Source organism: Zingiber officinale, chromosome 10B, assembly GCF_018446385.1.
Source record: "Zingiber officinale cultivar Zhangliang chromosome 10B, Zo_v1.1, whole genome shotgun sequence".
In the NCBI taxonomy this organism is placed as follows: domain Eukaryota; kingdom Viridiplantae; phylum Streptophyta; class Magnoliopsida; order Zingiberales; family Zingiberaceae; genus Zingiber; species Zingiber officinale.
This window is the reverse complement of record NC_056005.1, coordinates 2,436,453-2,459,254: the sequence shown is the minus strand read 5'-3', so window position 1 is coordinate 2,459,254 and position 22,802 is coordinate 2,436,453. Positions and strand designations below refer to the sequence as shown.

The 22,802-nt window shown below is 41.8% G+C and overlaps 1 protein-coding gene across 3 annotated transcripts; it reads left to right on the top strand.

Annotated features, from left to right (window-relative positions):
• Positions 1-847: 847 nt before the first annotated feature.
• On the top strand, positions 848-12,191 carry LOC122030049. 3 transcript variants are annotated; one of them, XM_042589198.1, is made up of 5 exons: positions 848-1,082; positions 1,621-1,683; positions 1,794-1,973; positions 11,499-11,617; positions 11,707-12,191. In XM_042589198.1, the coding sequence occupies exons 2-5, from the start codon at positions 1,626-1,628 to the stop codon at positions 11,848-11,850; spliced, it is 501 nt and encodes a 166-aa protein (XP_042445132.1). In that variant the 5' UTR covers positions 848-1,082; positions 1,621-1,625; the 3' UTR covers positions 11,851-12,191. The 3 variants fall into 3 exon arrangements, with proteins under 3 accessions (XP_042445132.1, XP_042445134.1, XP_042445133.1); XM_042589200.1 differs by lacking the exon at positions 848-1,082 and adding an exon at positions 1,164-1,245; XM_042589199.1 differs by lacking the exon at positions 848-1,082 and adding an exon at positions 1,164-1,260.
• Positions 12,192-22,802: the final 10,611 nt, after the last annotated feature.

Sequence of the window (22,802 nt, the reverse complement as noted above, 5' to 3'; positions counted from 1 at the left end):
CTTAGATTTGAATTTCTATTTTTTTTAAGAGATAGTTCTCAATACACGAAATATCCTTTTTACTCTAATTTAAATTTTAGATATTTAAGTATAGATGAAATGTTATTTTAATATTTTTTAATAAAAAAACTTTCTTTTTCATTTCTTCATTTTATAATATCTAATTACATGACTATATAGATATTACATCAATTTCAACATAAAAAAATAATTTTAAAATTTCATTACTGTTCTTTAACATCAAACTTCAAATCTTACATCCATAATTATTAAAAAAAACATTATTCAATTTTTTCATTTTATAAATCTTTAAAAACTTTATATCAGAGATGCTCTTATAATTGTATCCTTACGTTATCCATATCTTTTCCTAACCTTAATTTTTTTTCCTAACTTTCTTTTCACCCAAAACTCCGCTACCGCCAACCGCCCCGCCGCCATCTCTCCAGCCCTCACATTATGATTTTCAGCACCGTTGTCGCATTGTCACCGCCGTTGCGTTGTCAGTGTCGCACCCCGTCGCATAACATTCTTTAGATGGAGTTTTCGAGCCTATTTATGGTTTGGACCAAGCTCGGTCCGGCTTAGACTGGCTTACTAAAGGAAGTTATGAAGATTTTGCTGATGTTGAGGCTGGGCTTTTTTGGTATATGAGATTAAATTAGGAGCTAGCGAGCAATTGCTGCGAATAACTTTTTTAAAAAAATTTGATTTTTTGAATTTGCATTAATTAGAATCAACATCGGACGAGCGTTTTACTGTTATGACAGTTGTAACCAGTCCGTTGTACCAGCAGTTAGGAGTATTCTTCTTTTCCCATCTCTCCGGTTCAGCCTCGCTCGGGTCAGCTGGCGATCTTCTCACCTTCGGTTCCAATTCGGCGCGACGCAAACCCGCCCACGCCGTAAACCCAGAAGAGCTTTCCGCCCGTGCTCGACCGTCGTCGCCCACGTTCGCCAGTGCTCGCGATTTCCGCTGCCCACTTTTCTTCCTCCTCCATCATTAAAAATACGTTGTCGTATGTCCGCTGCCAGGACAGAAACGCCGGCATCTCGAGTTTCCTCATCTCGACGCGCGCGGTGGTGAGTCCTGGTACCCGTCTTTCTTTTTTGGATTTTTATTGCGTTGTCGTATAAAGAGAACGTTGATTGCTCGCTATTTTTGACCGCAAAAGGCTCCTGGGGGAGCGAGGAAGGTGGTGTTTACATAGGTTTCTCCTATCTTTTCCTTGAATCGGGTGAGACGGTAAGAAGAAATAAGGTATAAAAATGTTGATTTTGCAAATCGTACTCGGGAACGTAGCAGAAAAAAATTGAGCAGCTAATTCAATTTTGGGATTCTAGTAGTTGAGGGATGATTTTGCATCAAGGGTTAAGGGATTCGGTTGCACTGGAGTTTGAGTGTTATGAAGAGGGTTGTTTGGCGTTGGAGGCGAGGCAGTGGTAGATATTTTATCTAATTTTTGTTCCTTGGGATTTGAAGTCATAGGACACGGGTGTTAATTTCAGTTTATGTAAATTATGTTTCTCTTCACAAAATCTTCAGTTGGAGGTCTTATTCTTACCTTATTCTATTTTGAGGTTTTGTTATAATTGTTTTTTCCCCTTGTCCTTCATACAGTGGCCATGTTCAATGATTCAGATACCATTGATGATTTTCTTTCTCCCACAGAGACCACCACAGGTATATGTTAAGAAATGTGTTGCTGTTTATCTACTTGGTTTTTTTCCTCATTTATTTTTCAAAGTTATCTTGTTCACTTAAATAATTAGTTGCCACTTTCATAATCACAGGGCGACAGTTGGGCAAGTTTCGTCCTAAAGCTCGTGCTAAAACTGTCAAGGTTGTCTCTGCTTCTACCAAAACTTCAGATGTTGCCCGAGATGTATCTGCTTCTTTGGAGCCAGTGGCTCTTGATTCTCATTCTGAGCATGAGACAGAGCAAGCCCATCTCCAAACTTGCACTTCTAGTGGTATGAAATGACCAAATCAACTGAATTAAATGCTAGATGTTATGTTCAAATTGTAAAAAATGTTTAAACCTGCTGACACATGGCCAACGCAAGTCTGATATTGGGTTTGATCAGAGAAAACACACAAGAGTTCGACTGAATCTAACTTGAACTAGGCCAAATCAAATAAAACTCACAATCCTCTGTATGGATGTTCGACTGAGATGACTACGGATCGCTAAAGGATTCAGTAAGTACCACTAAACCCCTGCAGTTTCAAAGTTGATTTATGGGGTTGAGGTTGAGTTCGTGAAACCTAAAGTTGAGCCAGTGCAAGCCGAGCGAAGAAGATCCCCGCATGTGTCAAGGGTGCTATTTATTTCCTTTTGAATGAATGCTTCACCTATCAGATGGTGGCACACAGTTCTTATAGAATAGTTGCCAGCTTCTAATTAGTTATGGTTGATGTGCCTTGGTCTGGACTTGGCCTTCCTTCTGACACGTGTCTGTTTACTCCCAACAATATGTGGGTAATTTTACCTACATCTGTGGAGGACTCCACTTATGTACACAACAATCTTATTGTCCCTACACATCCAAAGAAGATTTTCTGCTCCTGATAACTTGCTTTCATCACAGTAGCAATCTCAGAACAGCATTTGCATTTCACCAACTAGGTATATTAAGGGTTATGTTACATAGGAGGGAGAGTGAAGTGTTGGTCCCTAAATCAGAAAATCTTTGGAAGATAATGTTGTGCTAAGGCATGGTGACAGCATCGCATATCTGATAAAGATGGTAGAAGTGTTGATAGTGAGTGCTTGGAGTAGTGTGGGCAGCTAATCTTACAACCGTCTGCATATCCAGCATGCTGACAAACTATCCCTGTTTCCACTTTCCTCCACTCCGAACTTCCTGGTCACTGCATCCCAGAGCAAGTGATTGAGAGTTTGTGTGCAAAGACATACCATAGGCTTATGATAGGTGGAGGTGAGCTAGGTTGAACAGTGGGACACAACTGAGTGTTGTTTTGTGAAATCTATAGCTATCTAGGATTTAGTTTGCTGAATTTTCTCATTAGCTTCTTCTTCCAATTGTATTCCTTGAGTGTCATCAGTACCTTGAATTTTTTTGATTTTTGATATTCTAATATCTGTTTCCTACTTTCCTTGCTCTTTCCTGGTTACATTGCCCTGGAAATTATCATCGTTTTGTTTTCTAGTAAATAATCTGTCTTTGTTTTCAATGTTGTTTTAAAAAAAATCTCCACCCACACAAGCTGCTTATGTGGCTACATAAGCTTATGTAGTCAGGAGGGTATGCCATCAACATATGGCCACATAAGGATACTGGGTTATACCATTGAACTAACCCCTACAACTGCTATTTTGTTTGCGATAATTGGCCGGTTTTCATCTATGGCACTAATGTCATGTGTTTTTAATTGTACATGATCCGGTCCGAAATCTAAGTCAGACGGACCGTCGGATGAGGTGGATAGAATGTTGATCGAATCGTGATATTTCGGAGGGGGGTATGCTGAGATGACTTCTATATTGACCAAGTCGTCAGAAGTCTTCTGGTCAACACTACCTGCAACCAGCGACCCGGTCGCCCCGGTCCTTGGTACCCCTGATGCTCGAGGCAGATCCAACGAGTATATAAGTAACAGACTAAGACGTATAATAATGAAATGAATGTAGAGTGAGTACGGAGAACGTACCTTGGTCCAGGGGGGCGCCCTCGGGTGGATCGGTGAGCTGGTCGGGATGCTACTCATGTTGTCGTGGCTCGAAAGAGTATAGGATGCAGAGTTGGATATGACGACGTGGAGCCGAACGCGATGACACAAAATTGGATGCAACCTCGACACATAGGCCGGGATATGACATCGACACGTAGGCCTGGATAATACATCGACGCGCATGATAGGATATGACTTTGGCATGCAGGCCGAAATAAGATAATGACACGCAGGCCAAAACACGACACACATGCTGAACAAGACAATGAAGCAAAGGTCGAGAATAGTAGCGGCTTAAAGGCCGGCGACGGGCTAAATCAGAAGGGTCGACACAGACACCATTAAATACGGATCAGGGTCGTATCTGAAGGCAAGGGCGTCAGCCACTCAGATCTGCCAATAGGGGTGCCCGTTGGTTGGATTCAGCAGCAGGGGCGCTGGTAGTGATGCTAGCAGCGACGTTGGTAGTTGGTGGCTGCTCACCTGGGCTATAGACTGGAAGAGAGGTGTTGTCAACGAGAGGAGGAGAGGGTGAGGGAAGTGGCTGCTGGTGTCGATGGCGTCCAGAAGCAGCGATGGCAGAATCGTACGTGAACGAAAGTGAGGGGGCGGTCGCTCGAGGGAGAGAGCAGTGGTGTCGGAGGTGGAGTCGACCACGTCCGAGTGGAGAGGAGAGGCTGCTGCTGCTTCCATCGCTTATGGTGTGCGTGAATGGGAGAAAGGGGGTGATCGCTTGAGGGGGAGAGAGTGGCGGCGAGGGAGAGTTGGAGGCGGGCGGCAGCCTGACGGCGTTGACGACCTCCACGGTGTTGGCCTACAGAAGGGAGGAGGCAAAAAATTTATATATTTTTTAATAATTAAAATTTCAGAATTATTTATAAAATTTTAAAATTATTTTAAATATTTTTTATAAAATTTTAATCTATTTCAATTTATAAAAAAAAATTAAAGTTTGATTTTAAAATTATATAGCTATATATTATATAAATTATATTTTTTTTACTTTATTTTTTTATATTTTTAATAAAAATAATAAAATAATATATTATAATTATATTAATTAATTAAAAATGTATTTTATAAATTACTAATGTATATACCAAATAATTATAATTTATATAATAATTAATTAGAAATTATATATCTTACTATTTGTAACTACCATCATGATAAAGAAACCTTGTAAATAGATCGCCTGGTATCATGATAAAGAAACCTTGTAAATAGATCGCCTTGAAATTCAGCTTGGGGAAGGGTATTGACGCCACACTCAAGCAAGATGAGAAGGTGAGTGATAAGTCATGGAGTTTTGATCGCCACAAGTTGTCTTGATAAGATCGAAATTAGTTCTTTGCCTAAGAACAAGAAGGAAGCTCTCACAAAAGAGAAACTCAAATTTTCATTCAAACTTACATGATTTGTCATACAAGAGTTCTCCTATTTAACATCCCTTAAGATCCCCTATGCACTAATTATGTAATAAATATCATGTTTGCATGCATGGGTTTTATTATCCACTAATGCAACCACTAATCCCTAATACTAGCTTAATGCAACCATGCATGCATGGTATTTGTTATACTAGCTTAGGAACTCTAAAAAATGCATTAAAAACCCACAAAGGACATCAAAAGTCACTTTAGAAAAACCCCCCATGCATGCACACGAAAATGATCCTCATGTTGGTCCAATTTCACTTTCAAATTGAAGGAATGTGATCCACTTAGTTGTTGCCTCCATTGTGCATTGATCCTCCTTTTCCTTGAGCCTCATTATTAAGCCTTCCAAAGCTTGCTTCATTCTCTTAGTCTTAGACCTTGTCATGGGTCCCCCAATTCCCTTCAATGCCTCTTCTTGGCTCACATCATTCCCTCCTTCTTTAGGTGAATTCGTCCTCGAATTTAGGTCTTCATCTCCTACATCAAAAGGACTCAAATCAGCCACATTAAATGTTGCACTAACACCATACTCACCGGGCAAATCAATTTTGTAAGCATTGTCATTAATTCTTTCCAACACTTGGAATGGTCCATCTCCTCTTGGTTGAAGCTTTGATTTCCTTTGGGTAGGAAACCGTTCCTTCCTCATATGAACCCACACCCAATCACCGGGTTCAAGGACCACTCTTTTTCTCCCTTTATTGGCTCGATTTGCATATTGCTCCATTTTCTTCTCAATTTGAGCTTTAACTTGCTCATGAAGCTTCTTCACATATTCTGCCTTTGTTTTGCCATCCTTGTGAACTAAAGAAGAAGTGTTAGGTAAAGGAAGCAAATCAAGAGGTGTTAGTGGATTGAACCCATAAACAATCTCAAAAGGAGAAAATTGAGTAGTAGAATGGACCGCCCTATTATAAGCAAATTCAACATGAGGTAAACATTCTTCCCAAGACTTAATGTTCTTCTTAATAATTGCTCTAAGAAGAGTAGAAAGTGTCCTATTTACCACCTCAGTCTGGCCGTCAGTTTGTGGGTGGCATGTGGTGGAGAAAAGAAGCTTTGTTCCCAGCTTGTTCCATAAGGTCCTCCAAAAATGGCTTAAAAATTTGATGTCACGATCTGAAACAATGCTCCTAGGCATGCCATGAAGTCTTACCACCTCTTTGAAAAACAAATCTGCCACATGAGTTGCATCATCCACCTTGTGGCAAGGTATGAAGTGTGCCATCTTGGAGAATCTATCAACTACCACAAAAATGGAGTCCTTACCTTTTTGAGTACGTGGTAGCCCTAAAACAAAATCCATAGACAAGTCAGTCCAAGGAAAATTAGGAATAGGCAAAGGCGTGTAAAGTCTATGAGGTAATGTCTTAGATTTTGCTTTTCTACACACAATGCACCGTGCACAAAATTTCTGCACATCGTGTTTCATGTGTGGCCAATGAAAATGTTCAAGCAGCATTTCTAAGGTCTTTTGATCCCCAAAGTGTCCCATTAAACCCCCCTCATGTGCTTCCCTAACTAGCAATTTACGCATCGATCCTCTAGGCACACAAAGTCTGTTATTCTTAAACAAGTAGTTGTCATGCCTAACAAACTCATTTTGTGATTTCTTTTCACATGCAGCATATAATTGGGAAAACTCATTATCATGTACATACAATTCCTTAATATGTTCAAAGCCAAGCAATTTAGTTTCAAGTGTAGCTAACAAATTATACCTTCTTGAAAGTGCATCTGCTACAACATTTACCTTTCCTTGCTTATGCTTAATCACATAAGGAAATTGTTCAAGAAATTCGACCCATTTGGCATGCCTTTTGTTGAGCTTCCCTTGCCCTTTCAAATACTTCAAAGATTCATGATCACTATAAATGATAAATTCTTTAGGCAAAAGATAATGCTGCCATGTTTGCAATGCTCTAACAAGGGCATACAATTCTATGTCATAAGTGGAATAGTTGAGGGTGGCACCACTTAATTTCTCACTAAAATATGCAATGGGATGACCATCTTGAAGTAAAACAGCCCCAATACCCACATGAGATGCATCACATTCAATTTCAAATGATTTGGAAAAATCAGGTAAAGCAAGAATGGGTGCATGTGTGAGTTTATCCTTAAGTGTTTGAAATGCATTTTCTTGATTCTCTCCCCATCTAAAACCCATATTTTTCTTAACAATTTCATTTAGGGGTGCTGCCACTGTGCTGAAATCATATCCTTCACAAACCTCCTATAGAAACTTGCCAACCCATGGAAGCTCCTAACCTCACTCACAGTTTTAGGAGTTGGCCAATCTCTAATGGCCTTAACTTTCCCTTCATCAACCTGCACTCCTTTAGAACTTATGACAAAACCAAGAAAAACCACATGATTGGTGCAAAAAGAACACTTTTTTAAGTTAGCATATAGTTTTTCCTTTCTAAGGACATGCAAGACAGATTGGAGATGTGCAATATGCTCAACAAAACTCTTGGAATATACCAAAATATCATCGAAGTATACTACCACAAATTTTCCAAGAAATTCTCGTAAGACATGGTTCATAAGCCTCATAAAAGTGCTTGGTGCATTAGTTAACTCAAAAGGCATTATCAACCATTCATACAATCCATATTTGGTTTTGAAAGCTGTTTTCCATTCATCCCCTTCCCTTATCCTAATTTGATGGTACCCACTTTTTAAATCAATTTTAGAAAAGAAGCAAGCACCATGCAATTCATCAAGCAAATCATCAAGTCTAGGGATTGGATGTCTATACCGAATTGTGATGTTGTTGATGGCTCTACAGTCAGTGCACATCCTCCATGTTCCATCCTTTTTAGGCACCAAAATTACGGGTACAGCACAAGGACTTAAACTTTCTCTAACCCATCCTTTTTGCAATAACTCCTCCACTTGATTTTGTATCTCCTTTGTTTCTTGAGAGTTGCTCCTATAAGCTGGCCTATTGGGCAGAGAAGCGCCAGGAATAAGGTCTATTTGGTGTTTAATTCCCCTCATTGGTGGCAATCCGTGAGGTACTTCCTTGGGAAAAACATCTTTAAAATCCTGCAAAATAACAACTACTTCACTAGGCAAAGAGTTAGTATTAGATTCCAAGCAAGTTTCCTTGCACAAAAGAAGAAATATTGGTTGTCTTGTCAAATAAGCTTTCTTCACCTCACTTACTCTTGTAAACAAATTTTCTATTTTTCTCTCTTTCTTTTCCTCATTCTTTCTTTTCTTTTGAATTTTGTCCTCAAAATCAAGTATTTTCTTTTGCACACACTCTTTCTTTTTCTTATGCTCTCGCTCTTCTTTTTCTCTTTTCTCTCTCATTTTTATTTGATCCTCACAAACCTCCCTAGGTGATAATGGTACAAGTGTAACTTTGCGAGAATTGTGGACAAAAGAGAACTTGTTGGAGAATCCATCATGGTGAGCTCGCCTATCAAACTGCCAAGGTCTTCCAAGAAGAATGTGGCTTGCCTCCATAGGCACAATATCACATAGAACTTGATCTTCATATTTGCCAATGGAGAAGTTAATCAACACTTGCTGGTTCACTACCAATTCACCACTATTACTTAGTCATTGGAGTTTATATGGTCTTGCATGTGGTGTAGTCTTGAGGTTGAGTTTGGTGACCAACCTAGTGCTTGCCACATTGGTGCAACTTCCACCATCAATGATCATAGAGCATGTCTTTCCTTGAATAAGGCAGCGGGTATGAAAAATATTTTCTCTTTGGTCCTCCTCATGCTCCTTGGCTTGGCTTCCCAATAATCTCCTAACCACCAAGAGATCTCCATCTTGCGCATAGGCTGCTCCATCATTTTCTTCATCGCTTGAGGAAGAGGAATGAGAAGAAATTTCTTCACTAGAGATACTCTCATTATCCCTCACCACCATAGTCTTCTTATTCGGGCATTCGGATGCAATATGACCTTTTCCCAAACACCTAAAACACTTGATATCCCTACTCTTAGAAGTGGAAGAAGAGGTAGTAGGAATAGGCTTCTTAATGCTTGCTGCCTCCTTAGAATTTGAAGAAGAACCCTCCTTCTTTGGCTTGTCCTTCCAACTTGAAGAGTAGTTTGGAGAAGATGATTTCTTCATAACACCCTTTCTCTTTAATTGTTGCTCTATTTTCATTGCTTGATGCACTAAGTCGTCAAGCTCCATATAATGTTGTAACTCCACAATGTCTCCAATGTCTCGGTTTAGGCCATGGAGAAACCGAGTCATGGTAGCTTCCCTATCTTCCACAATATTAGCCCTAATCAAAGCTACCTCCATCTCCTTGTAGTAATCATCCACACTCCCACTCCCTTGGGTGAGTCTTTGCAATTTGTTGTGCAATTCCCTATGGTAGTGGGAAGGCACAAATCTCCTTCTCATCAAAGTCTTCATTTCATCCCAAGTGTTGATAGGATGCTCTCCATACCTTCTTCTCTCCTTTTGCAATTGATCCCACCAAATTAAGGCATAATCAGTGAACTCAAGGGCAGCCACCTTTACTTTCTTTGCATCATTGTAATTGTGACATGAGAAAATTTGTTCTATTTTCATCTCCCATGCAAGATATGTTTCAGGATCATTCCTCCCTTGGAAGGAAGGTATCTGTACTTTCACACCTCCTAGATCAGCTTCTCGTCTATGGTCTCTACCTCCTCTTTCACGTCTTCTTCCCCCTTCATGCCTCCTTCTTTCTCTTGGTGAATCATAGAATGGTTCACTTTGACGAAATTCTTCATGATTAGAATTGCCCCTACGGTTCGAAACTTTTTCTCCTTCAAGTCGGTCCATCCTTTCGTGTATTTCTTCAAGTTGTCTTTAAAGTATTCTCTCAAATTGTTGAGTAAGTGCCTCCATTTGAAGCCTATTAAGATCTCGCCTAGGGGAATTAGGTGATTTTTTCCCACTCATGCTTGCAACAAAAGAAGATGACAAGGAAAATTACAAAAGAAATGTTATACGGACCTCACCACTCTACTCACGTGGTTGCACTCAGATTTATCCACTCAGCTTCCTTTATAAGCTCTTAAGGAAAGAACCTTATCAATGTCTTTCTCAAGACAGCAAGTAGACAATCAAATGAATAAGAAACCAACAAGAGAAATATGAGTAGAACAAGAGAAATAAATGGATAAAACGAGAAATTCAGCAACGATCAAGAACAATGAAAGGAATATCTTTTGAATTCAGATTTCACAAAGAAAGAATATTGAGTCCTTTCAATTCACAAATCCTCCTCTTTTTTTAAATATTATTTTTATTTTTTTTTCAATCAGAAACCAATGACTAATGATTCCTCTTTTTTTTTTTTTCGAATTTTCCTTTTTTTTTTTTTTTTTTAAGTTGAGGACCCAAATATTGAATAGAAATTTGCGACAGATAGGGATGGAGAGATCAACAAAGATCGACAAGAACGAAGATGAAAATAGAACACAAACCTGAAAATCAAGGAGCCAAGGCTCTGATACCAAATGATAAAAAAACCTTGTAAATGGATCGCCTTGAAATTCAACTTGGGGGAAGGGTATTGACGCCACACTCAAGCAAGATGAGAAGGTGAGTGATAAGTCATGGAGTTTTGATCGCCACAAGTTGCCTTGATAAGATCGAAATTAGTTCTTTGCCTAAGAACAAGAAGGAAGCTCTCACAAAAGAGAAACTCAAATTTTCATTCAAACTTACATGATTTGTCATACAAGAGTTTTCCTATTTAACATCCCTTAAGATCCCCTATGCACTAATTATGTAATAAATATCATGTTTGCATGCATGGGTTTTATTATCCACTAATGCAACTATTAATCCCTAATACTAGCTTAATGCAACCATGCATGCATGGTATTTGTTATACTAGCTTATTAACTCTCAAAAATGCATTAAAAACCCACAAAGGACATCAAAAGTCACTTTAGAAAAAACCCCCCATGCATGCACACGAAAATGGTCCTCATGTTGGTCCAATTTCACTTTCAAATTGAAGGAATGTGATCCACTTAGTTGTTGCCTCCATTGTGCATTGATCCTCCTTTTCCTTGAGTCTCATTATTAAGCCTTCCAAAGCTTGCTTCATTTTCTTAGTCTTGGACCTTGTCATGGGTCCCCCAATTCCCTTCAATACCTATTCTTGGCTCACATCATTATGCTTATGTTTAATCCTGGGAGCAGCTTCTCACGAATTATTAGTGACGCAGTTATTACACTACTACCTGTTCTTCAATTAATTCAAAGCATGTTAAATTTAAAAACAGAATTATATATATCTTTTATTCAGTAATCATTGTTGATAGCCACTTTTACAAAATAACCTTGCACACCCCCTTTCACCTGCAATCTGATTGATATATTAGTTTTATTTTACAGATTTTTCACACGTTATGCAAGTAATTAAGATGGTCCAAGAAAAGGCCGAGACATCTGCAAAAGAAGAGACAAATGATGATCAGGAAAATGCATCACAATGTAACGTTGATACAAATGAGGTATATTTTTAATGTCTCTTTTGAAGATCTATATTTTCTTGATCAGCTCGGCTTCTACTTGATATGCGGCTTATATATCATGTACGCAGAAAGAACCAGAAGGCATTGCTGATGAAGGAGATGATTATGGAGGTAAAGATGAAGATGCTGGCTATCCAGATTTTGATGAGCATGAGTGGGATAGCTGTACTTACCGTCGTGAGAAGGAAGAAGATTCAATATGGGATTTCTGAATTATTTTTCTGAACATCGTGATCACTTTTCTATCAAGAATGATTGAATTTGAATCCATCTCCGACCTTCGTTTGACAATCTCTTTCATACAAACACTACTAACATTTTAGCTGATCAATTTTTGCTGCTCATTCACAACTGGCCTTGTGTTCCAGTTGTCAGTCTTCCCCCCATGTCTACAATTCAATCCATACAAATTGTGTGAATTGCTCCACAGAGCAAGAATTCATATATTCTTTGTAGTCACGATCTTGAAACACTTGAGATTTCAACATGTATTTTGCCATCATAAGCAGTTTTATTTACATTGTCTTTTTACTGCTTGTCGGGTCTGTATTTTTTGCATGCATGTTGAATTTTTATTGAATAATTGTATTATGTTGGTTTGCAGAATGGACATACAATTCAAACTTGAATAGTTATTTTTGTTTAATTTACTTAATTGATATTATGGATATTATTGATTGTCTATTATTCACTTAAATTTATGAAATCACTAAAGATTATTGAAATTAAGCATTCCTTTTTTTCATCTTTATGTATAAATTATGAAACAATTTATACTTTTTTTTTATTACTAACTGTTGCATTTGTGGTTGGTTATCTAAATTTGATCTCTTTATTATAATATGTTCAAAATAAGCCCTACTTATTTGGTTACTAAGAATAAGAAATAAATGGGGTAAAATTCAAAAGGCTACCTGATCTCATTTCTGGACATTTTATGTCTTTTGAAATTCTCTTTATTTTTTTTTTACTAACTATGTAAGATCGTAGCTACTATATACTTATATCAGCTAGTATAAATACATAATAATTATAACAGTTATAATTTTATAATTGATATAATATAATAATGAATAATATTGATTAGAAATAAACTATTTATGTAATAACAATTCGTATCAAGGTTGATCACAGGTGAAGTGTCTACATTATAAGACGTATGAACTGTAGTTACTATAACATAGCGTTATTAATATTGACTAGAGTCAAAATTCTATTATAACATAATGTTAATCAATGTTTGTAAAACATGGAGTATTCGTATCATAAAAAATAATGTCAGTTAGTTTCATTGATTATTTTTGGGGTCACCGGCTCGACTTTACGAAAGTTTCTCATCAGTCACTAGGATAAATCATGAACCATACGCGGTGACCAGCCCAACATCCTTTGATTGCGCCTCTCATTTGGAGGAAAAATTTCTACAAATACACCATAGCTAGGGATAAAACCGTGGGTGCGTGCGTGACAACTTGAATGTCTTACCACAACACCATAGCCTCGGGACTAAAACTAAGATAGAGTAAATTTTTTATAATGACTGACTCCACCGTTGAGCGACCCCATACCCGAAAAACCCTCAAAGGGATTTTTTGGGGAGGTACAATTTCACTTTGTTGCTAAGAGGACTCAAACACTGCACCTCAGATAATAGTACAATTTTACTTTGTTGCTAAGAGGACTCGAACACTGCACCTCAGGTAATATGGTATCAACGTGCTAGCCACTAGGGTAAAGCAACGAGTGACCGGTTCAGTTCCACGGAATTTTTCCACCAGCCATCAGGATAAATCGGGAAGCACACATGATGGCCAATCCAAAAGCTCAACATCCTTTAATTACGTCTCTTATTTGGAGGAAAAATTCTTATAAATACGCTATAGTTGGGGATCGAATCGTGAGTACTTGGGTGACAATCTGAATGTTTTACCATGCCACTATAACCTAGGGACCTTTTAAATTTTTTAATTAAAGTACTCGTATTATAGCAACTATCGTTCATGGCTGTTAACATATAATTTATTGATGTTGATCAAAGTTAAATTGTCTATATTGTAGTTATGATCTATAACTATTATAATATATTTTATTTGTGTTGATCAAATTGAAGGGTACATATTATCTTACTATTTAATTAAAAATTTGGACCCCTTTAATAAGCAACTCTCACTTGATTTAGTGAAGTCCAAAATTAAGTTATGTTAATATCATTTTTAAATTAAGTTATGTTAATATCATTTTTTTTTCTTTTCATATTCAAAATAATTTCAAGATTTATTAGTAATTTTAACTTTTTATTCTTATCAAATCACATATTATAAACTAATTTTTATTATCTGCAATGCTTCTTCTCATCGCTTCAATTCTCATTAGTTCTTCATCGTTCTCTCCTCCTCTCTCTCTAATTTTTACTACAACTTTCTCCTTGTTATTCTTTTTATATCATAATACATCAATTTATTTCGGTTCTTCTGCATATCGATGAAACTGCATCAATCTATCTGTATTTCATTGATTCTTTAGGAAAAATCACAACTGCATCTATCCATATCTTTATCTCATCAGTTATCTCATTGGTTCTTCAGGTTATATAAGACATTTTCGCTGCATAACTTGAGGTATGATTAATAACCTAATTCCTAATTTATTTTCGGATTAAGATTTTTATAGAATAAATTATACTAGTTGTTCCTGTTCGAAGGCGTGAAGCCGGAAAGCCAAGGATGTGACAGTCCCGTTGACTGGATGAAGACTTGCTCCTATCTGTAAAACAAACCAAACCAGGGAAGGGGTCGCTATCTCTGTAATAGGGACAGAGATGAATCTTGCCTTTCTTCATACTAATCATACTCTTTTATACATGTTTTAGTGACCCTTCATATGCCTCTGTTTAATGATATTAATTACAGACAGAAGACATCTTTGTCTTAGCTTCTCCGCATTCAATGATAGATGAAGTGTTCTCTTTTATTTTTTCTTCCCCATATTAAGTATCCATCTTTTCCTCTTTTATTATATCGGTTTATTACACTGTCAATGGCATACCCCGAGTCGGACGGGTTACCCGCTCGACCCGCTCTCCTACCGATCAGGCTGACCAGACACTGTTTCATCCAGATAGCCGACCAGACAGCAATTCCTCCGATAGGCCTATGTAGCCCCCTCTCGCTCGGGCGACGCAGTTGAGCCTCTAAGCCCTAACGTTGACCGTTTTAACTTTGACCTCCACTGTGGCCGTTGACCCATGTCAGGTGCGCTCCTCCTTACCATTACATCACAAGCCTCCCCTTCAAGTCTAGTCGAAGAAGGCTGCAAATCTGACTAACTGGACAAGAAGATGTGTCTTCGGCGACTTTAAGGTCTGTTCGGCCCATATGTTTCAGTGGTCGATCGGACTATGCTTGGTCTTTAATCGTTGATCTGCCTACAAGCCAACGCCGCTTGGCTTCAGTTTGCCTTTGTTGGGTTCAGCCCTGTGACCTGTTCTTTACGCCGATCGGGACGACGAGCAGCAACACTGGCACATGTTTTCCTTTTCCTTACGCGTCCTCAGGCGAGCTCGGTCTTGGCTGACGTTATCCAAATTTCTTGAAGATCGTGTAAATCCCTGATAGTTATGACCGAGCACGCAACCATACCTTTTTAATTAAGCTCATTAAATGATATCCAGTGACTGAAGCAAACGTGCCCCTCACTGTCGCCGCACACTCAATGTGACAGGCGGATATCATCTTGCAATGAGGTGTGCGCCTTTTCAAAATCAACGATGGGATCTGCTTCTAGGTTTCCGTAGCTTTGGATCGGACGGTTGAGGTCAATCGACCGCGAGGTTTATAAACCTCACGTTCATCGTCATCTTCCTCACTCTACGTCTTCGTCTTCGAACTTTCCAGCGACCCTGCATTCTTCTTCCTTTCCGGCGATCGTAGCGATCTTTTTAGTAAGCTTTCTGTACCCTTCAACCAGATATGTTCGTTGTTTCTAGCATCCTTTCTTTTAATCGAACTTCTTCAGTGTTTCTTGTCGACGTTTATTTCCGATGGCAAGCTCCTCTCAACCTTCTGTCTCCGTCCCTGGGCTCTGGTACACGTCCATCGAGTCTAGGTTCGACAGAGGCAATGCTGAGAGTTTGAGAGCTTCCTTTGAAATTCCCTCCGATTATCAAATCGGTCTTCCTTCGGCTTTTGGCCGCTCGAATGAGCCGCCTCCGGATTTTGTATGCTTCTTTAGGGGCCAATTTACCGCCGATTTGTGGTTCTCGATCCACCTTTTCTTCTCCGTCGTTTGTAAATATTTTCGTATTTCTCTCCATCAACTAGTGTCGAACTCTTTTCGGTTGATGTGCGGTGTCGTCATTCTGTTCCCCTTGGATGACATTCCTCTTACTCCTCGACTCTTCCACTATTTCTATTACCCCAAATTGTCCGAGCCGGGGACTTTTCTCTTCCAAGCTCGAGTGGACCTAGTCTTCTTTGACAAGATGTCGTCCTCCAACAAGAATTGGAAGGACTACTACTTTTTTGTTCGCTTTCCTGAGCTGCCAGACTTTTCGACCAGCTGGCAATTAGAGGTGCCGCACCCTCCCGAGCTCAAGAAATGCAAGAGCCGATCGGACTACCTCCATGCAGCTTCTAGCTTGAATGGTCAGAAATACCATATCCATAAGTTGCTGTTGGAGGGCGACCTCTACGTGTTCGGCCTAAGCCCGATCCGCACAAGGCTTCCATCCAGCCTAGGTATGTTCTTTCTTTTCCCCAACCTTTGAATCTAACTGATTTTTCTTCCTTCTGTGCAGCTCGAATCATGTTGTGAGTGTGTCTGGCTGGCAAGTGTAAGCTTGCATACGCAAACATCAACACCGTGGCCGTGGTCGAGCTAGAGAGTCGCGGTATGTGGCCGATCGGTTCCAAGGAAGATCCTCTCGGCGAGGAGGAGGAAGTCGGATAGCCGTGAGCGATGCGAAGGCTGCAACAACGGATCTTTTGCTTGAACGATCGTCCATGGTTCCGATAGCGATCGCTTCAGAGTCGACAACTTCCGACGAGCCCCTGCGACACCGCAAAAGGCGCCGAGCGGAAGGGGATTCCTCCCGATCTGCGACTTTCACCATGCTGACTCCAACACTGATCGCCTTTCGTCCCTCTTCTGAGCTGGGCGAAACATTTGCGCCTACTCTCGATTAGGGAGTCACTGTGCTCTCAGGCTCTATATCTTCCGATCGGACACTGTCTTTGTCCAGTCTGCCTGAGGGATTAATAACTGCACCGCCAGTCACCTTCATGACACCCCCTTTGCCGGCGGCACGAGTGTCTTGCGTTTGACCGATGTCATCGCCTCAATCGGCTGGTACAGCAATGTTAGCCTGTCCGCTCCGAGCGGCCGACGCCACATAACGAGCAATGTCATCTGCCTACGGACAAGTGGCGTGCTTCAGATAATGCCTAATCCCGAGCCCTTGAGCACCAGATAATTATCCAGGGGCCGCTCGCCCAGATACGGGCTGACGCTAGGGCTCGCACGGCGGTCATGCCTCCGGGGGCACTCGTCGACAGTCATACCCAAATGTCCACTGGGGTGAGCATTTTACTTGTACATTCCGATTTATTTCTTCTCGGTTCTAATATTTTCTTAGGTTCCTTACAGTGTTGGGTAGAGAGTCTGACCATATGCTAAAGGTTCACATTTTTGGAGCAGGAAGTCAAACAACTGCACGCCCCGAGTGGCCAGGCAACATCATCTCAGGCGCAGTTGGAGCAAATGAGTGCTGAGATTGCTCAATTAAGAGCCGATCTGAGTAAGAGCTCCGAGCAGCTAGAGGCAGAGAAGAGAAGAGGGGTCGAGCAGGCTACACAATTGGCTCAGCTTAATAAACAAGTCAGCTCCTTCGAGTCCAAGCTCAATTTGCCAACACCAGGAAGCTCCGGGCCATCGAGAACTTAGAGATAAAAAAATAAGGAGTTTCAGGTGTTGGCCTAAAACCTAAAGGAGACTGAGGCCACATTGAAAGCCGAGCGGGATGGACGATCGGTAGAGCAGACTGCGATGAACACCAAGCTCGCTGCGAAAGACGGAGAGCTCGTCTCAAAAAATGAAGAACTGGCGTCGCTGAAGGTAGAGCTAGAAGCCTCCCGATCGACCCTAGTGACATATCAAGGGGTCGAGTCTAGTAGGTTCGATCTCATGAAGTAGGTTTATATCTTCTCGGACGCCTTTAACGATATGGTCGCCGATCGGACACTCCATCTATTCAATCTTGCTATTGACAGGATGCTTGATTAACTGAAGGAAGGCGGCTACCTCCCCACCACTCTGAAAAGCAAGGTCATTAGCTGGGACAAGCTAACTAAGTCGCTGTCCGATGATGTTTTAGATTAGCTTGAGTGAGCATGTTCGTGCAAGTTTTACTACTGTAATTTTTTGAAGTGTCAATGAATGATCGTTCGTACGGCGAACCCTTATTTTTTTGTCCGCTTCTTGTCGTCCGACATTTTCGATTTTGACTTGCATTTAGTTCACGCATTGCCACCCAAACCAGAGCGAAACTAAGTTGCTTATACCCCCAAGTGTGGCTTCATGATCTTTTGATCGGCAATGGGCTATCTGATTTCATAGCCAATCGATCAATTCTGAGTTGAAAGTTTCTGCTTGACTTTTGATGGTGACAAGGGTTTAAGGTCGCTGCTCGACCGTTGATGAAGATTGGGGTTTGAGGTCTCCGCTCAACCGTTGATGAAGACTGGGGTTTAAGGTCGTCGCTCGACCGTTGATGAAGACTGGGGTTTAAGGTCTCCGCTCAACAATCGATGAAGACTGGGGTTTAAGGTCGCTTCTTGACCATCGGTGAAGACAAGGGTTTAAGGTCACCGCTCGACCATTGGTGAAGACAAGGATTTATGGTCGTCGCTCGACCGTTGATGACGACAAGGGTTTAAAGTCGCCGCTCGACCATTGATGAAGACAAGGGTTTAAGATCTCCGCTCAACCATTGATGACGACAAGGGTTAAGGTCGTCATTCGACCGTTAATGACGACAAGGGTTTAAGGTCGTCACTCGACCATTGATGATGACAAGGGTTTAAGATTGTCGCTCGACTGTTGATGACGACAAGGGTTTAAGGTCATCCTTCGATCGTTGATGACGATAAGGGTTTAAGGTCGCCGCTCAACCGTTGATGACTACAAGGGTTTAAGGTTGTCGCTCGACTGTTGATAACGTTAAGGGTTTAAGGTCGTCGCTCGACCGTTGGTGAAGACTAGGGTTTATAGTCGCCACTCAACTTTTAACTTGTCCGATCGACTCAAGAGTCTGGAAAACTTTCATCGTTTATTCATGTCTATCCTGCATCCAGAAGGCATATACACAAGTACATTTATATTTGCTTACGCACCTCTCACCCGACCCTATAGGGTTGGAGATGATTCGCGCTCCATGACTGCTCGAGCCATTTTCTGTCTTCATCTTCCAAATAGTATGCCTCCGAACGAAGTTTCTGTACGACCTTGTAAGGTCCCACCCATGGCACCTTGAGCTTGGTGACATCCTTGGCGAGCTTGATTCTCTTCCAAACCAGATCGCCGACTTGGAAGGATCTCAGGATTACCCTTTGGTTGTATTTTTGCTTCATCTACTACCGATATGCCATTAGCCGAATGATAACTTTATCCCGCGCTTCATTCACCAAGTCGAGCTCTGTTAACCTTCGCTCAATGTTTCCCTTGTCGTAGAGTTATACCCGGTTGGATTCTACTGCAACCTCCACGGGGACCATTGCTTCTCCTCGATATACCAGCTGGAATGGTGTTACGCCAGTTGCCCCCTTTGGAGTCGTGCAAAGTGCGCATAAGACACTCGGGAGCTCGTCGACCTAGTTATCCCCAGCATGGTCGAGCTAAGCTCACAAGCCTCTAAGGATCTCCTGGGTTGTGACTTCCGCCTGGCCGTTGCTCTGGGGGTAGGCCATTGAGGTGAAGATCTGCTGGATGTCATAGCCTTCACACCACTCCCTGAGCCTCCGACTCGTGAATTGCCTCCCATGATTCGAGATGAGTCGGTGGGGGATACCGAACCGGCACAAGATGCTCTGCCAGATGAATTTGATGACCATCTGCTCACTTATCCTTGCCAATGGCTCGACCTCCATCCACTTTGAGAAGTAGTTCACCGCGACGAGCAGGAACCTTCGCTGACCAGTTGCCATGGGAAACGGTCCTACGATGTCCATGCCCATTGATCGAACGGGCAAGACACCGCGGTTGCCTTCATCTCCTCGGTCGGTCAGTGAGGGATGTTGTGATACCTTTGGTAGGATATGCATGTGGCTACTGTCCGAGCGACATCCTTTTAGAGAGTTGGCCAAAAATATTTGGCTAGGAGAATCTTTTGAACCAACGAACGGTCGCCAGATGGTTTCCACAGGAGCCTTGGTGCACTTCCTGCATGATGTATTCTGCATCCTCTGGTCCAACGCACTTGAGTAGGGGTCTTAAGAAAGATCTCTTATAAAGTTGGTCTTCGATCAAGGTGAATCGTCCAACCCTCTTCTTTAATAGTCACGCTATCTCCTAGTCGACCGGAGTGCTACCCGATCGGAGGAATTCAATCAGCGGCGTTCTCCAATCGCTCGGGAAGACCACTCCCTCCATCCGGTCGATGTGCGCCACCAATGAGACCCGCTCGATCGGTTGGATGATCTCCACTGGGGATAATGAACTAGCTAACTTAGTCAGTTCATCCGCTGCTTGATTGTCCGATCGGGGGATCTTCTGTATAGTGACCTCATGAAAATTTGTCTTCAGCTTCTCGAAAGCTTCTGTATATAATTTGAGTAGGGAGCTGCTAATCTCAAGCGTCCCTGATAGCTGTTGGGCGACCAGCTGAGAGTCCGAGTGAATGAGGACTTTTGTGACTCCGACATGCCGCGCTGCCTGTAAGCCGACTATCAAGGTTTCATACTCAGTTTCGTTGTTGGTGGCCCGATAATCCAGCCGAACAGAAAGTTGCATCCGGTCTTCCCGTGGTGAAATGAGCAGAATGCCGATCTCGTTGCCTTGTCCAGTGGACGAACTATCGACATATATTCTCCAAGTTGCTGCTGGCTCAACGTTCTGGACCTCTGTGACAAAACCAACCATGGCCCGAGCTTTGATTGTCGTTCGGGATTGATACTGGATATCAAACTCATTTAGTTCAGTTGTCCATTTGATTAGCCACCAGACTCCTCTGGGTTGAGGAGGACTCTTCCTAGGGTACTGTTGGGCATAACGATGATCGGATGAGCAAGGAAGTACGGGCGGAGTCTCCGAGCGGCAAGCATCAAAGGGTAAGCTAATTTTTCCAGACCAGTGTAGCGGAATTCGACGTCTTTCAATAAATATGTTAAAAAGTACACGGGTTGTTGCTCATGGCCGTTCTGCTTGACTAATGTCGATTTCGACCGCATACTCTGTGGATGACAAATATATCCAAAGCAGCTCCCCGACACTCGGCTTAGCTAACACAAGTAAGGAGTTTAGATACTTCTTGAGATCCTCCAACGCCCGGTCGCACTCCGCATCCCACTGAAATTTTGTTGCTCGGTGCAGCACCTTGAAGAACGGTACGTTCTGGTCGGATGACTTGGATATGAATCTGGACAATGCTGCAATCCGTCCGGTCAGCCGTTGGACCTCCTTTAAGCTGTGTGGCGGAGGCATGTCTTGCAACGCCTTTACCTTGCTCGGATTTATCTCGATACCCCGTTTGGTGATGATATATCAGAGGAAGCATCCACTCTTAGCACCAAATAGACACTTGCTCGGGCTTAGCTTCATCCTGTATGTCCTTAAGGTTCGGCATGTCTCTTCGATATCTACACACATATCAACAGCTCAGACTGACTTTATTAATATGTCGTCGATGTATACCTCTAAGTTGCGGCCGATCTACTTCCGAAACACGTTGCTCATGAGACTTTGGTAGGTGGCGTTATCGTTCTTTAATCCGAACGACATGACGTTGTAGCAGAATGTTCCATTAGCCATGATAAAGCTCACTTTTCTTGATCTTCTTTGGCAAGCGACACTTGGTGGTGGCCTTGATATGCGTTGAGCATGCAGATCATCTCGCAGCCCGCCGTAGAGTCCACCATCTGGTCTATCCGGGCAGTGGATAGAAATCCTTCGGGCATGCCTTATTCAAGTCATGGAAGTCGATGCACACCCGCCATTTGTTGCATGGCCTGGAGACCAACACGATATTAGTGAGCCAACTTGGGAACTGGACTTCCTGGATGTGGCCGGCCTCCAGTAATTTCTCTATTTCTGCCCGGATAATGAGATTCTGCTCCGCACTGAAGTCCCTTTTCTGCTGCTTCATGGGCGGGGCATCTGATCGAATATGAAGTTCGTGATGGGAGACGCTCGACGAGATCCCTGGGAGCTCATGGGTCGACTAGGCTAACACGTTATGATTCCGTCTGAGGCAGGCGGGCAACTCCGCTTTTTCCTCGCTCTCCATATCAGCGACAATGAAGGTTATCGCATTTGACTGGTTCAGGTGAATATGGACTTCTTCTTTTTCTTCATAAACCATCGCAGGGGGCTTCTTAATGATGGCATTCACCTCTAAGCACGGGTTTTTTCGAGCGGTCCTTGCTTCTGATCTGACCATCTCGATGAAACATCGCCGAGCGGTCAATTGGTCACCTTTGACTTCTCCTACCTTGTCGTCCACTAGGAACTTAATCTTCTGGCAGTAGGTGGATACCACCGCTCAGAACTCGTTTAGGATCGGTCGACTTAATATAACGTTGTATGCTGACGGTGCATCTACCACAATAAAGTTTGTTGTCCTCTTCAGGGGCTCCTCGCTAAGTGAAATGGCTAGCTTGGTCTGACCGATCGACAACACTTCGTTGCCTGTGAAATTGTAGAGCGGGGTTATCATCGGCAGCAGTTCGCTCCAGTCAATTTACAATTGATCGAATGCCTTTTTGTATATGATGTTTACCAAGCTTCCTGTATCAACAAAAGTTCGATGGATTGTATAATTGACAATTACCGCTGGGATGATCAATGTATCGTCGTGAGGGATTTTTATTCCCTCCAAGTCTTTGGGGCCGAAGCTGATTTCGGGTCCTTTATCTTTCTCCTTGCTGCAACCAACAACGTGGATATCGAGTCGCTG

Excerpts from the sequence above, each read along its gene's own strand:
- LOC122030049 (XM_042589198.1), top strand. The coding sequence starts at position 1,626 with ATGTTCAATGATTCAGATACCATTGATGATTTTCTTTCTCCCACAGAG. Across the intron at positions 1,974-11,498 it reads CCAAACTTGCACTTCTAGTG|ATTTTTCACACGTTATGCAA; the intron begins GTATGAAATGAC and ends TTTATTTTACAG. Across the intron at positions 11,618-11,706 it reads GTAACGTTGATACAAATGAG|AAAGAACCAGAAGGCATTGC; the intron begins GTATATTTTTAA and ends TCATGTACGCAG.